Raw genomic sequence first — 16,348 nt, forward strand, 5'->3', positions numbered from 1 at the left:
CTGGTTTTTTTTTTTTTTTTTTGTCGTCTTTTTGAGACAGGATCTCACTATGCAGTTTAGGTTGGCCTTGAGCTCACTTTGTAGCCTAGAATGGTCTCGTACTCACAATGATCCTCCTGCCTCAGCCTCCTGAGTGCTAGGATTACAGGTGTGTGCCACCACACCCGGATTTTTTTTTTTTTTTAAATTTTAAAACCTCCTTTCTCAGATTCTGTTCAAAGTATCCAGGAGGGTGTACAAAAAAAAAAAAAAAATACATGTTAGCTACCTTAATACTATTGGAAGTTTTTGTATCTCTGAAGTGAGACGTAAAATTCAATTCACGCAAATCTGGCCTTGATCTAGCACCAGGAAAGGACTCCCCGCCCCAGCAAAACAAACAACAACAAAAAAACCAGGACACAGCAACAGGACCTAACGGATACATGACCTAACAGATCTTTTAAAAAGTCAGTCAAGACCAACAGGTGCTGAGAAAGATGGGGTCAATGAGCTCAATCCCAAAATGAGGTTTCTCGTCTATTTTAAGAGCTATCCCAAACTTCCTTAGACAAAAATTTAGCCTTTTAAGGAAGGTGCAGAGAACATGCCTCCGTGGGCTTCCTTTAAGGGAAGGCTTTAGTAGGTGCTGCATTTCACCCAGCGGGTGGCTGCATGAATTTGTGAACTGAGGTGTCAACACTGACTCTCTCCGGAAGAAAAGATGCTATCTCTTCACCGGCAGTTTAATTACCATGGCACTACTTGAAACAAGAAACCCAACAGCGGCCACACCGCCACCACTAGCCCAGCCCACCTCGGCCGAATATCGACATTAAAGAAAACAAGGACTATTTTTTCCTGGGGCACATTTTTCTACTCTCTTAAATGCCTGCTGCACAAATTCTGGGAGGAATTACAGGCAAGAGGGCCGTTGCGCTATTAGCGAGTGCGGAGGGAGGGAGGGGCGGGGTACATGAGCAGTAACTTATATTCAGGTATTAGAAAAATTATGGCTAGGGGAGCAGGAATGTAGCACTACCTTTAGCATCATCTAAAGGTAGGGAGATCTATGGGTACCGACGCGTTCCAATCTTCCACTCTGACAGATGCAAATCACATCGCCCGCCCCCCGCCTCGCTACTCAGGCGATAGCAGGGTAAGAGAAACATCATGGGAAGAATCTTGAGGTGAGTGAGAACAGGAGGTCTGCCTAGGGCTCTCGTGTGGAAGGGATCACTGAGGATCAGGTCTACCCAAAGCGTCAGCAAAGGTGGAAGAATGAAAGGTCACTGTAGGACGGTAAGCCCCGAAGTTTGGGGTCGAGGCGGCGGGCTGTCCCCCGGTCCCCTTGGGATCTGCCCTGCACACAGCCTTCCGCAGTTTGTCGGTCTGCATCTTGCCTGTACATTTTCAGACTAGAAACTGTCTTGCTGGCGTTTTCACAGCGCTTAGCTCAGAGCCAGCGGCGGAGTCGGCTCTGGGTCGCCGGCGAGCAAAAAGCAGCTTCGAGATTTGGGGCGGAGAGGCAACGGTTTTCTTGTTCGTAGGGCTGGCGTTCCGGTGTGGCCGCAACTAGTGGTCAGCACAGTGTTCCATGGCCTCTTGTCCTCTTCCTCATGTGATGTCGCCGAGCCCCGCAGGACCAATCTGGGGCAAAACGGTTCAGCAGCGTCCTTCAGGTGTCAGCCTTGATGCGTTTGGAAACCACAACCCCCAGCGTCCCCTGTGCCAGAAGGCCAGGCCACAAATAAGACGGCTCCAGAAGGGTGGAACATGCAGTAGGGGTCAAAACTAGTCTCTGGCATTTTCTTTACCGGATGTGTGTTAATAACCGAATCCCCACATGTGCACCGCCCAACTAACCACCTTCCAGGCCGCTGAGGCCACGGCTGACGCCGCGCCCGCTCCTCCAGGAGCATCCTGGGAGTTGTAGTCCAGTCACCTGGCTGTGCTGAACTACCTTTCCCAGGATGCCCTTCGCCCGGGCGATAGCAACGTTCTTTTTCCAGGCTCTCTGTACTGAGTCCCCTACCTCCCAAACCCCCTTTCTCTGTTTTCTTCTCGCCATCAGCTCCTTCCCGTTCGCTGCTTCAGAGTAGCAGTAGCAGTAGCAGTAGCGGGAGCGGCCCCGGGGTCGGGCCGCACCGCCCCAAGAGGCACTTCCGGCGACGGTTCACTTCCTGGTTGGGTGGATGGAGCCGGGCGGGAGCGCGCGCGGGGGAGGGGCGGCGGGTCAGTCTCCGCCGGGCGCACGGGGGATCAGCTGGCTGGCGGGCGCCGATTGCGGCCCCGGCTCAGGCTGCAGCGCCGCCTCCTCTCCGCGTCGCAGGCCGGCTCGGCGGCCGTGACAATGTTGCGGGCCTGGTAGCTGGGCGCCGGCCGCTGAGCAGTCTCAAGTGGGTGCCGCGGGGATGCTGCCTGGCGGGGCGACCGGGGAACCAGGGAGGAGGGGGAGGCAGTGCCCGGCAGGGTCGGCGCTGCCCAGGGCGGCCCGAATCCCTCCTTTCTCTGAGCTCCAGACGCGGGGATCTGGGGTTCTGGGGGCGGGGACGCGTTTTCCACCCTAGGGTTTTTCTCGCCAGGAAAAATGCATGAAGCGTTTCCCCCAGAATGATGGCTTTTGCTACCCTTAGGGACTCAGCAGTTGAATTTTTAAGTGTGTTACTGATTCATCCTCTCTCTGCCTCTGTCATCACAGGTTTAAACTTACACGGATCGCTCTCTGGAGGAGGAGGGGACCCGCCGCGCGATTGACACGCATATTCCTATAGGCATCCTCCTCCCTCAGCCCCCACCCCCACGGCCGGATTCGGGTGGCTCCTCTGCGAGCTGAAATCCGAGAAGAAATCTTTAGATCTATTTTCTTAAAAAAAGAAAAAAAGAATCTAGAAATCATCTGCCCTTTGCTTTGCTGCTTCTTATTTGCAAGATGAAGAAGTTTTTCGACTCCCGGAGAGAGCAGGGCGGCTCTGGCCTGGGCTCCGGCTCCAGCGGAGGAGGGGGCAGCACCTCCGGCCTGGGCAGCGGCTACATCGGAAGGGTCTTTGGCATCGGGCGACAGCAGGTCACTGTGGACGAGGTGTTGGCAGAAGGTACGGTGGAACTCAGTGCGCCGTAAATTAAAATCTTGTGCTGATGTGGCAAGACTCTGGTGTCCAGTTGTTCAGTCTATGAATGGGCTTTGACCAATTGACCCACCCTTCCCCCTTCACTTTCCCTGTGAGTCATTGTCCTTGAGAGATTTAAAAGTGAGATTGGAAAGTGACAGAGCATAAAGGGCTGGGGGGAGGTCGTTGAAGTTGTTTACCTCAGTGGCCGTTTATTTTAGGAAAAAAAAAAAAAAGCATTGAAAAGCCACTGTCTTTCCCTCACCGAATTATTCTGATCAGACAAAACCGGATGTGTGGAAGTGTAAAGCTTTGCATCTAATGCTGGCTGGTGGGCTTGTCATCCTCTAAAACCTGAAATATTAATGTGAAGGCTGAAGGAGGGGATGGGGGAATCTTTAAGAAGAGAGGTTTCTCTCACCCAACTTTCCCACTTCCGAAAAGCACACATTGAAAGGAAGAGAAGATTTTCACAGAACTCGGAATGTGTTTTTCTGAGTCAAGGTTCTTGGTGAATTTGACTTAGGTTTGTTTCCTAGTCCCGCTGTAATCAGACCCGTAGGATATAGCTAAGATAACAGAAATGATATGCAGTGAATGTGCTTATTTTGAATTCAGTCTCATAGGCCCTTCTTCCTCTTGTTTTACTTTTTATTAAGAATAACTTGAGAGTGACCCTGATTTTTACTTTTCCTTTATTGAAGAAGATGTTGAAATCTGCTGTGTAAATGCCCTCCGTGTGTGTTTGTTTGTATATCTCTGTGTATGTAGAAATATATCTTTATCTCCCAGGCTCTCAGGAAATCTTCGCATGTGTCTTTTGATAACCTTACCCTCGACCTTCATAATTATGCCAGACTCATACTTTTCACAGCTCATTGCCTGCTTAGTGTGCTTTTATTTTTAATAAAAGCAGCAATTTCCTTGGCATGAAGCAATTCAAACTAATTGGATGGGGCCAACCTGCTGTAGGTTGTATTGTAGATTGTGAGAGGTTGGGGAAGGGGGAAGCCTCTATTACTGCAACATGGTGGTGGGGAACATTTTATTAGCTAGGGAAGAGAGGAAATGAAGAGGCCCTTTTTAAAAGGAGTCTTTCACAAGCTAAGGTTGAAGCAAAAGTCACTACCTGGGCCTAGGGAATGCCTGTCATGGTGAGTGTTGTAGGCTGGTGGGTGGTTTGGGAAGAGGGAGAAGCTGCTTGGTTCTCAGCCTGTGTAAGCACTGGACTCTCAGGGCCTAATTTTTTTGCGGGTAGGGTTGAAGCCAGTACTTGAAAAACACTACTTAAAAAAAACTGACAATGATTGTCCTTGTGAAATTATTGCTCTTTTGCATTCTCAGTACTACTCTGGCTGGACTTAATCTGGGGCCTGAGTCACTGTCCCTCTGGATCTTTCCTTGTGGGCTTTGGTGCAGGATGGGAGCTGCTTCTGTGCCCGCTGCCAGATCTCTACCCTTGAGTCTGATCTGTCTCTTTCATTCCTGTGCCAAAGCTCTTGACTGCAGTGGGGTGGAGAAATGAAGGAGTACGTGTATGTGTGAGAGAGAGATCAGGAGGAATGAGAGGGCACAGAGCTCTTCCTCCCCTCTCGTGGCCTTTGCTGACTTTATAGCCCTGAAGCATTTTGTTCAGCTATGGTGGTGCCTCATCATGGATGGTGGTGCCCTCACTGGTGCCTGTTCTCTGAGTCTAAGAAGAGCGATGGAGAAGAGAAAAGGCAGCATCGGTGTTGGTTATCTAGGCTGCCCTTCTCTTCCCTGGAATTCATCCCTGAGAACTGCGCATCATACATTATGATATTTTCAAGTAGAGCTCAAGTAGAACTTACACCTCTGCATTCCTTCATTTATTTATTCATTCAGCAAATAATTATGGAGGGCCTATTATGTGCCAGCCACTGTGCTAGGCTTTGGGCATATGATGTTAAATGAGTTGCTCTAAGAGATAGAAATTGGTCACTTGAAACAGAGTAATTAGTACCATCATGGAGATAAGCCTACTGTGCAGTGGCTGTGAATTTTATTTTATTTATTTATTTTTTTGGCCCCCAGCTTTAGGAAGTGAAGATTGTTTTCTACGAGAGGAAAAGACTGAAGAATGAGTAAGAGTTAGCCAGGGTGGTGGCTACATGGGGAAAGCTTGAATAGCAAGAGAGAGTGTCCTATATAGTCAGGTCTGGTGATGCAGCCCATTTTGTTCTTTGACTATATTAGAGTTTGATTTTGTGGGCTGTGAAGTATGTAAATATGTAAGGGTCAGTATACAAAGTACTTACGTAGCACCTATGAAGTCCAAAGGTTCTACTAAGTTCTGGAAGGGGATAAGAGAGGTAAAAAGTACGATATCTGTCTTTAAGGAGCTGCTGGTAAATTTGAGAAGACAAGGCAACATTCCTACTTACTGTAATGTGGTTATCAGCACCAATTACAGAGTCAAACAGATCGGGGTTCAAATTCTGGATCTGTTCTTTACCAGCTGTGGCACTAGGACAGATACTCCAAAACCTCTTAAATCTCTATTTCCCTATGACAGTGTCCTTAAGAGGGACCCTGGGTCCAGAGCATCCTTATCATCAGCAAGCTTGTTAGCAATGTAGATCATAAGGTTCCACTCTATAGGCTGTGGATGTGGGACTGTACCAAGTTCTGGGGGAGATTCTGATGTAAACTAGGTTTGAGAACTACTATGCTAGGGCAGTGTTAAAAATTAAATAAGGCAAGGTATAGATTTAACATTTTTCAGGTGCTCAATAAATGGTAGCCGTTATTTACCAGAAAAATCTATAAATAAATAATAAATAAATGAATAAAATGAGTGAATGTCATATGAAGACTAGTTTGACTACAATAGTTAGAAGTAATCCCTTTCCCCCATTGTGGGTGGGCTGAGGCAAACGGATGTTCTTTGCAGATACCAGCTCCTCAGGATCAGCAGTGCTTTGGGTAGCCAGGCTTTTTCATTGGTCCCTCTTCTTCGAGTCCCCGAGTTCTGACCTATCCATCAGTCTCAGCCAGCATTGTGTATGGACAGTGAGTTGTACATCAGATGCTCAGGGCAGTGGCCAGCAGTTTAGGGAGAGTGGTGTTTGGCCCTCAGACACCAACCTGGTTACCACCATATCCTGGTGATTATTTCTTTTTCCCTAATGTAGTTATTGATCTGTGCTTCAAAGTAAGGAATTTCAGGAACCCTCAGAAACAGATATAGGGCTGCCATCTCTAGCAGCAGCAGCCTTGGTGTTCTGATTTGCTAACTGGTCCAGGGAACCTAGCTTATTAGGGGAAAAGAAGGCAGCAAATCTTCAGTTAGAGGGATGTCGCTATCTCTAGGCTTGGTGCTGGGAAGGATATTTTCCAGCTTTCTTGGTGAAGGTGCCCTTATGAAATACTAAGTCATGTTTGAGTTAATAGGTGTGTGATATCAAAGGAAGATCTGGTTAAAGCTTCCAAAAGAGCTCAATGGGGAAAATTAGAGCAATGCTTAAAGAGGGACTGAGAAGCAGTGGTTTTGTCATGCTGCTTTAGCTATATAAAGCCTTTTGTCTGAGCTTTAAGGAAAAAGTGTATGTTGAATACCTTTTGTGTCTAAGACAGTATTCCAGAGCCATATCAATTCTGCATAAGATTGACCAGCTGGCTTCTCAGAACAGGTTCCTTCCTTCCTTCCTTCCTTCCTTCCTTCCTTCCTTCCTTCCTTCCTTCCTTCCTTCCTTCCTTTCTGTCTTTTTGAGACAGGGTCTCTGTGTGCAATTCAGGCTGACCTTGACCTCACTTTGTACCCCAGGCGGGTCTCCAACTCACAAATGATCCTCCTGCCTCAACCTCCTGAGTGCTGTGATTACAGGTGTGCGCCATCAAGCCTGACTTCAGAACAGTTTTCTTATCTGCTCTAAAGGAGTGCAGGTCCAGTCCTAATGAGAACTAAGACTCCAAATTAGAAAATCTTGATAATTTCTACTTACAGTCCAAGATAGTGGGGCTTATAATTTGAATGTCTTGGGGGTATCCATACGATGCACATATATATTCATCTGGTGAACATTTACTAATGCTTCTTTGTGTAGCACTGTATTAGGATCCAGAGATAAGAAGTTGGATTCATGACATGAACTTGTAGACCAATAGATGAGAAATAGCCCTGAGATAAGTGTCCAGCACTTATCATGTACCTTGGAATATAGTAGCTGGTAAAAAAGGCTAGGAATTTTTTTTTTTTTTTGTCTTTAGAGACAGGCTCTCCCTATGCAGTTCAGGCTGGCCTTGAGCTCACTTTGTAGCCCAGCCCACTTTGTAGCCCTGGATAGATGGATAGATCTCAAACTCACAATGATCCTCCTGCCTCAGCCTCCCGAGTGCTGGGAATACAGGCATGTGCCACCACGCCCGTGGAGGTTAGACATTGATAAAGGAGGAAGGGCCTGGGGATTTGAGATCTTGGTGAATGGAAGGTTTGAACAGGAATGGAAGTTGCTCAGCAGATGTTTCAGTTGAGGATTACCCAAGACCCTCCAGCCAGAGGGAATGGTGTGTGCAAAGGTGTAGAGTGGTGAAACAGAATGATACGTTTAGGAGAACTGAGTAGTCTAATGTTACTGTTTTCCAGAATTAGAGAGAGGACATGGAGTGACAGAATGAAGTAGTTCTTTTGTATTTGCTCCCACATATACATTTGGATGCGATTGCTGCTCTTTCTTCAGTGGCCCTGGGCCTTGAGAAGAAGTGTCAGATAGCTCTGAGTAGGTCCTGCTGTACCTCAGTGCTATGCTAGCTGAGGGGAAAGGAAACGGCTTGGTTCTGAGTAAGGCGTGTCTCAGAAAGGTCATACAAAGCAAGAAGCTGGAAGCAGAAACAAGAAGGTGTGTGTGTGTGTGTGTGTGTGTGTGTGGGGAGAAATGAACATCTTACAGAAAGGAATGAGCAGGGGAGACAGGATATTTGACTATAGCAGAACATCTGTTGGCAAGAAAAGGAAGGAATAAGTTTACGGAGCCCCTCAGCACCAGGCAGAGAGATTAGTTCCAAACACCTGAGGGCTTCTCTTGACGCAGATACAAATTTGATCCCTCCTACTTCAGATGTCTTTGCCTGCTGGAAAGTCTGGTCTTTCAGAGGCAACTGCAGATTTTCAGGGGGTGGTTTGTGAATGGTGTCTTCTTCCTGGCTTCAGGCTTGATGACGCTTATAGCTTTGCTAAATATAGCCAAATCCAGAATTCAGAAATGAAGTCCAGGATAAGCAGTTGCTGTGGTCAAAACCTTTCCTTTGGTCTTTCTGACAAGTTAAGCTCATTGAAGTAGAGATGGTGAAGAGAGAGCCCTGGGTTTTGAGAGGGAGACTGTGTGTGTGGGTGTGTACTTGTACCTCGACGGCTCACATGGCCTGTAGTGCACACAAGAAAGACTTGCTGAATATTAATAAGACATCCAAAAAATCAGTGCATCAGAACCACCATTTTAACTCGCAGTATTTGAAAGTTGACTAGTACCACCTTCCACTGTGTGCTCTTATTATGAGAGATGCTGTCTAAACTTACTTTGAGGTAACTGTGACATCTGTATGTGACAAAGAGGTAATAGTCATAGGAATGGTCTTATCTATTGAAGTAGCATCTAAAGACTCCCTGCCGTTTGCATTTCTGGAGGCGCAGTTTCGGTGTGGTGGAAGAGTAGTGGTTTGGAATTGGAGGTTAAGGTTTGCCGGTTCATTTATTGCTTTACCCAGGAAATGTTGCTCATTGTAAGCCAGGTATCGTGCAGAGGTGAGTAAGACACTGCTCTGCCTTGAGGAACTCACAATCGTGGGATTCAGACATGGGAGAAACTAGCTGTAAGTGCTCAAACAGAGGGATAGAAAGAGGTGAGGGCAACAGATCTGGGGAGCAGTTCATTTTGTGGGGTAGGGAGTCACCAGGAAAAGCTAAAACAATGGTTTCATTTGAGATATGCCCTCAAAAATGAGAACTTACTGCTAGATAGAGAAGGGCAAGAGAACATTCTAGGTACAGAAGATAACGTGGCCTAAGACACAAAAGCTTGCAAGTGCGCTGTTTGCCGGGGAGCTGTATGTTTTGAGATAGAGCTAATAATCTGTTAGTGGCCCATGACTGTGCTCCGTCATAAAGTAGCCTCACGCCACATATGGCTATTTAAATTTAAATTATCTGAAATTAAATAAAATAGGAATTTAATTCTTCAGACACATGAGCCATATTCCAGTTGCTTAATAGCTACATGTTCCTAGTGCTTAGAATTTTGGATCAGACAGATAAGACTATTTTATAACTACAAAAAGTTTTGCTAGTTAATGCAGATTTAGGGCATTAGTCTCTAAACTTTATGGGATAACATTCAGTTTAAAAAATGCCATCTCATGGGCCGGGAATATAGCTCAGCAGCACAAGTGCCTACTTGGCAAGTATAAGGTCCTGAGTTTGATCCCCGGTATCCCCCCGCAAAAAAAAAAGCCATCTTGGTACGTGTTTCTGGCTGCGCCACAGAAAGGGGGCGACCGAGCAGGGTTGGGGTGGGGGGAGGCTGGTGATAGGCCATCTTGCTGGGCATGGCGGCACATGCCTATGATCCCAGCAGTTGGGAGGCTGAAGCAGGAGGATTGCCATGAGTTTGAGGTGAGCCAGGACTACATAGCAAGTCCCTACCATTTGTTTATATACAGGGTTGTTTATAAGTTATTGTCATGTCTTGCTCCCACTAATACCCAAAAGCACACTGTATATTTAGGATGAAGTTGATTATGCATGACTGATAGTAGATGCAAATTTTTTTTTTCCCTTTTACAGTACTGCATATTGAACCCAAGGTCTTCGCACTGAGCTATATCTCCAGCCTTTTTTATTTTTCATTTTGAGACAGGGTTTCACTAAGTCACTTAGTTGTTCAGGCTGGGCTCAGACTTGATCCTTCTGCCTCAGCCTCCCAGAGTGCTGGGACTGTAGTTTTGCACCACCTTGCCCAGTGCAAATTCACATTCTAAAACTACCTCAACAAGTTTTTGGCAGACATCTTGTCATATCTGAGTAGACTGTGATTGTGTCTGCACTGTAATGTGCTGGGTGGAGAGCACACCAGGAGTGGAAATAACAGCTTTGCCATCCTCTTGTTCATTCATACTTGCATTATCTATAATCCGAGGTTTCTCTGTAGGAATCTTTTAAAACCTCTTGTTTGTTTTATGAGGGTTAATGTATCTAAAGCAGTGTAATTAGTAAATCCCTGTAAGCAAATCCACGTGAGCTTTCCATATTTTTTCAGTGGGTTGAAAGGCTGTTGCCATCGTCATGTGGCGCTCTGTGGGCCAACTGGGAGTGCTGGTGTTAGGCCCTATGCAGTAATAAAAAATGTATTTTCTCCAATTTTTTATTGGTAAAATACACATAACAAAATTTACCATTCTAACCACTTTTAAGTGCACATTTCAGAGTTATTAAATACATTCGTAATGGCCAGCCGTCACCTCTCTCCATTCCCATAACTCTTCTGCAGAACTGAAATTCTGTACCTAGTAAACGATACCGCCTTTATCCATTCTTCCTCATCTCCCGCAGTCATCATTCTACCCTCTGACTCTATGATTTTGACTACTTTAAGTATTTCATGTTAAGTGGTATCATAAAATGTCTTTTTGTGATTGGCGTATTTCACTTAGTATAATATCCTCAAGATTCATCCATATTATACATGTTAGAATTTTTTTCCCTTGTAAGGCTCAATAATTTATATATATATGGTATTATATATTATGTATATAATGTTTTAAATATATGTATTATGTATTATATATTATGTATAATACATATTATGTAGATATATTATGTATATGGTATTATATATTATGTATATAATGTTTTGCCTCCATTTATTTTTTGTTGGACACAATGGTTATTTCTGCCTTGTACTTATTGTGAATGTGCTATGAATATAGATACACAGATATTTTTTCAGGACTCTGTGTTCTGTTCTTTGGGGTGTATATTCAGAAGTAGAATTGCTGGATCAAATGGCAATTCTAGTTTTAATTTTTTGAGGACCTGCTGTATTGTTTTTGGGGGGATTGTACCAATTTTACATGCCTACTAGTAGTGTACGAGGGGTGATTCCAGCTGTTCTCCCTCTTTACTGGTACTTGTTACTTTGTTTTATGATAATAGCCATCCTAATGGGTTTGAAGAATATCTCATTGTAGTTTTGGTTTATATTTCCTTAATAATTTGTAGAGCATCTTTTATACATATATTAGCCATTTGTGTGTGTGTTTTTTTTTTTTTTTTTTTTTCTGTTTTGTCTTTTTGAGACAGGGTTTCACTATGCAGTTCAGCCTGGCCTTGAACTCGCAGTGATTTTCCTGCCTCAGCCTCCCAAGTGAGATTACAGGTGTGTGCCACCATGCCCCGCCTATTGTATCATCTTTTGCAAAATATTTTGTAAATCCTTTGTCCATTTTTAAAATCAAGTTGTTTATTTTTGAGTTTTAGGCATTGCCTGTATATTCAAGATATTAGTCCCTTATGATTTGTGAACATTTTTTCCCATTTTGTGGGTTGTCTTTTTATTCTGAAAATCTTGTTTTATAAGATGAAAGTAAATATGCAGGAGGGTCTTATATTTTCTTTCTGTATCCCAGTGGATTGTCTTAGATACCCACTTGGAGAATGACGTCTAGGGCAATGGTTCTCATTTGCGTTTTGTTTCTCACAAAAGACTGAAAGTGCTTAACTTTCCCTTTATCATGAGAACACTAGAACTGTGGAAACAGGTTGAACTAGGTCAGTGCCCTGAAGCAAGTTTCTTCAAGGGAGGATTCCAGAGAAAAGACTCAGTTTATCTTCACAAATCTTGATAACATTTCAACCTCACTGATCTCTTTCTTCTTGACCTTTCCAGAGTTCAGAGTACCACACAGTCTTCCACTGCAGTAGGTACTGTTTTTGGAGTTCACTTGTTTCTTGGGTGTTGGTTGTATCATGTCAGCTAGGAAAGCATGAGCTAGGTCTTCCACTATTTCTCTGGTTGCTATAGCATCTCAGATGTAGCTGAGCACATACAAGCTATTCACTGAGCCTTGGTGGCTCTTACACCTAATAATAGTATACCTACATGCTCCCATTTCATGGGAGCAACATCCCTAAAAGATGGAAGGACAGTTATTACTGTACAGATGAGGAGGCAGTGACTGACTGATTAATTGACTTCCCCAAAGAACATGAAAAAACAAGAACTCATGGGCCCTTGCTGCAGATGCAAGATTCTTCCTGAAAATTAAAGTTCTTTCTTGTACACGTGTATTTGCTCAAGAAACTTTTTTTTGAGATGGGGTGGTGCTGGGGATCAAACCCAGGTCTTCTCACATGGCAGCAAGTGCCGTATCATTGAACTACACCCTTGGACCCTCTTATAACACCGCTGGCCTTTAATAATCCTTCCCAACTGACTCTCCCTGTGGGGTTGGTTTTTTGTTTTTTTTTTTCTTAATGCTTCCACAACATTTCAAGATTGTTTATCAGCTGAGTCCAGTCAGACTGCTGTAATAACAAAATAAACTATAAAGTACATAGCTTAAAAACAACAGGAAACTTATTTTTTATGTTGTAGAGGCCGGGAAGTCCAAGATCAGAGTTAGATTCAGCCCACCGTGGATGGGGTCTGGTGGATGGGGTCTTTGGGTTGCAGACTGTCCAATTCTCCGTGTGTTTTCACAAGGAGAGGAGGGCAAAGCAGCTTTCTGGTCGTCTGTTTTCTTTTTTGTATCAGGAATCGAGCTCAGGACCTCACGCTTGCCAGGTAGCGCTGTGCCACTGAGCTATATGCCCCACCCTCTGGTCATTTTTTATAAGGGCGTTAATCTCATTCATGAGTATTCCACCCTGAAGACCTAATCATCTTTCAGGGGCCCCGCTTTCTAGTAGCAGAAATATGCTAATATGGTGAGCAGACTTCACCATGTGAATCTGGGGGAATATAAACAGTCAAATACATTCAGATACAGGCATATGGAGAAAATTTTTTGAAGCTCAAAATCAGTATTCAGTAAGTGATGCACTGTGAACAACCACCATCAGCCAAGGTCTACCAAGACTTCCCATTCTGCCTTCTTTGGTGTGCTGGTTTATTTCTGAAAGTTACTACTTTATGCAGAAATTACATAAGGATTTTTAACTATAATACAGTAGATGAGAATGATTGCGGGTTTGATTCTAAGAAAATGAATTTAAAAAGTTAAATGATTTGCCTAAAGTTACACAGCATATTAGGTCCTTCCAAGCCATCTCATTTCCCTGTCCCTACTTTGGTTCACATCATGTTGGAGCACCCTGGCACTACTTTTTAGGGTGGGTAATTCTTGTGTGTGAGGGTGTCATGTGCATTATAGACTTCACAGTTTACAGAAGTAGGCTTTACTTCCTAAATGACAGCATTGTAGACATTTACCCTATTGTGACAATGAAAAATGTCTCCAGATATTACTAAATGTCACTTGGGAGCAAAATCACTTCTTTTAGGGAACGTACCGGCTTCAGAATGTTTGCATGTTCTTATCTTCTCTTAGTAAAGGTGAAGTAATATTGCAATACTTTGTTTGTTTCTTTTTTTGTTTGTTTGTCTTTTTTGAGACAGGGTCTCGCTATGCAGTTCAGGCTGGCCTTGAGCTCACTCTGTAGCCCAGGCTTGTCTTGAACTCCAAACGATCCTCCTGCCTCAGCCTCCCAAGGGCTGGGATTACAGGCGTGTGCCACCATGCCCAGCTATTGCAATACTTTTAGTCTTTTAGGGGGAACAAAATTGCCTACACTGGTCAGTTTTGTCCTTGAGCTCTGAGTTAACCTTGGCATCAACAGATGGTTGTGCCAATTGAAGCTTTGTTATTTATGATTTCTGAAGAGCTGAGAGATTACTGGATGAAAGAGTTTATGGCACCCTTACATTATTATAATAGAAGGCTAAGCATAGCATTGATGCCAGATTATCATTTGTAATTATAATGATCTTAAATAATGATGCCTTTCATCCAGGACTTGAATTCGGGAGAGAGCCGTCTAATGCCATGTAACTTGTTTGGTGCTTGTTGTCAAGGTTGGTTACAGCTGTGGTACTGGGACCTCTCGGGTGAAGGTAATATTATTGTCCTTTTGGTGCTGAGCGTGAATTTGAGAACAAAATGGTGCCTTTATTTACCTGTGCGGACAGGAAAAAGAAATGGAACTCAGGCATTGTCAGCTGGGCCCCTCCAGGAAGACTGGGGCCCGAACAGCCGTGTAGAGGTGGCAGAGCCTGCGCTTGTGCCTTGACTCATTGTTTTTCCTGGTCAGCGAATCCGTTCAGGAAGCCCTGCTTATCTTATGTGTTTGTTATGCTTGTTCAGGCTTAGGCGTCCGTCCTCCACTCTTTTCGGAATTCTCAAAGTCTTGGTGGTGGTAGGGCACATTGCAGGAATTTGCATTGGAAGAAATAATTCCATCAGGCCTTTTGATTTTAGAAACTCTTGTCTTGTCCAGAAGGTATAACCAGTAATAACCGGGGAGAACCTGCTGCCCAGTGCTATCTTCCCTGATTGGCACCTGGAGTACGGGGAACACTGTATTCCCCTGAGGAGACTTTCAAGGTTATCACCTTGTGTGGTGATTAAAAGCAGGGGTGTTGGGTATAGTCAGCCCTTGGCTTGAAGTCTGGATTTAGCCCTGTGACATTGAACAACTTGCTAAGATCGCATGTTCTCATTGCTAAAACTCAGATTTATAAAATGCAAACATGTGAGTTGCGGTAAGGATTAGATCAAATGATATCTGTACCTGCACTTAGCATAGTGCCTGCCATACAGTGGGCTAGCGGTCTGTGAATGGTAATTCTTAATATTTGGGTGAATGAATTTAGTTTTTGTCTAGGAGTATTTGTTTTGGTGTTTGTGTAGCCTAGTGGAGCTAAAGTTTGTCAGAGTATCTATAAATCCCTGGATGAGAAATAGGGAGAAGATAGAGAAATATTCTGGGTTCCCCTTACCCCTTCTTGAAAGCCTTATGTGTTAGGAGTTTTCCTAACGTATCGAGTTACTATTAGTATGATGGGCTGTTTCATCCAGGCCTGTGCCCTCCGCATCTTCCTTGTACCACACTGGAGTTTCCTGATGCCTTGCTCATAGTGTTGGCTGTACCTGGGGTACCCTTCCTCCCCCACCCTCCTTTCTTATTCAGTGGTTCTCAAAATAGCTGCCTCTGGATGCTTGTCATTCTTGCCACTTGCGTTGATTGTTTTGGGCCCATAATCTCCAAGTCTTAGTTTGCTGTTTATCTGTTCATTTGTATCTACATTTCAGGGTTAATCAGTTCTTTGGGGGCAAGGTGTAAGCCTCAGGTTTATTTGTAGCCAATTTAGGACTCTTAAATTTGAAGAATGCAAGTGTAGCTATTAAAGAATAAATCAGTTGAAGGAATTTTACAGTACTAGTTCAAACTTACTGCACAGGCAAGGGAGACCCGACAGATTTAGATAAATGGACCTTCTGTGTCCCTATTCCAATAACATAAGAGATCTATGCTTGAGAACTTCACATACTTTATTACAATGGCTAGAGCTATTGAATCTTCTAGAGTTTCAGTTGAGAAATAACAAAGTCAAAGCAAAGTAGAACATCTTCCAGAAAAGTCATATAAATTTCTTTATTGATTAGATTAAATTGTAGGTACCTGATACTATCAATCTCAACAATAGAAATATGAGACAACTATCTTACCAATATAAAGGAACTTTAAAACTATTTAAATGTTATACTGTAAAGATGGAGAGTAGATCAAGTAGCACATATTTATACATTACTGAAAATTTAAGCAAGGCATATACATTCATTTTAGAGTTTCTGGCAGGTACTGGCCCACAGTAAATGAGGTGTTTTTTTTTTTTTTTTTTTTTTGGCTCTTTGAAAGAGGGTCTTGCTGTGCAGTTCAGGCTGACCTTGAGCTCTCTTTGTAGCCCAGGCAGTCTTGAACTCACAGTGTTCTTCCTGCCTCAGCCTCCCAAGTGCTGGGATTACAGGCATGTGCCACCACGCCTGGCTACCCACAGTAAATTAGGACAGTTATTCTCAATGTGTATTTGTGGTAGAGAGCACTGAGGTGGGTCAAGTAGGAAGGAAATAGTAATTTGAAAATGTGTTAATAGGCCTAAGGTCCATCTAGGAAGAGAGAGATCCTCAAGAGGGTGGGGGTCTATGAACCTTCAAAGGGCTGACTGTAAGGTAGGGGGTTGAGGTGT

At 44.0% G+C, this 16,348-nt stretch overlaps 1 protein-coding gene across 9 annotated transcripts in view; it reads left to right on the forward strand.

Annotated features, from left to right (window-relative positions):
• The first annotated feature begins 229 nt into the window (after positions 1 to 229).
• The window catches only part of Aak1 (AP2 associated kinase 1), a 159,689-nt gene continuing 143,570 nt past the window's right edge, over positions 230 to 16,348 (forward strand). For 6 of the 9 annotated variants that reach the window (XM_005385640.2, XM_013514695.1, XM_005385642.2 and 3 more), the window contains exons 1-2: positions 230 to 2,378; positions 2,681 to 3,074. In XM_005385640.2, the coding sequence (XP_005385697.1) occupies positions 2,912 to 3,074 (163 nt within the window). In that variant the 5' untranslated portion in view covers positions 230 to 2,378; positions 2,681 to 2,911. The remainder of the gene's footprint in view (positions 2,379 to 2,680; positions 3,075 to 16,348) is intronic. The other 3 variants (XM_005385644.2, XM_005385645.2, XM_005385647.1) reach the window with 1 other exon arrangement.

Source organism: Chinchilla lanigera, unplaced genomic scaffold (genome assembly GCF_000276665.1).
Source record: "Chinchilla lanigera isolate Chin_1 unplaced genomic scaffold, ChiLan1.0 scaffold00023, whole genome shotgun sequence".
Taxonomy (NCBI): domain Eukaryota; kingdom Metazoa; phylum Chordata; class Mammalia; order Rodentia; family Chinchillidae; genus Chinchilla; species Chinchilla lanigera.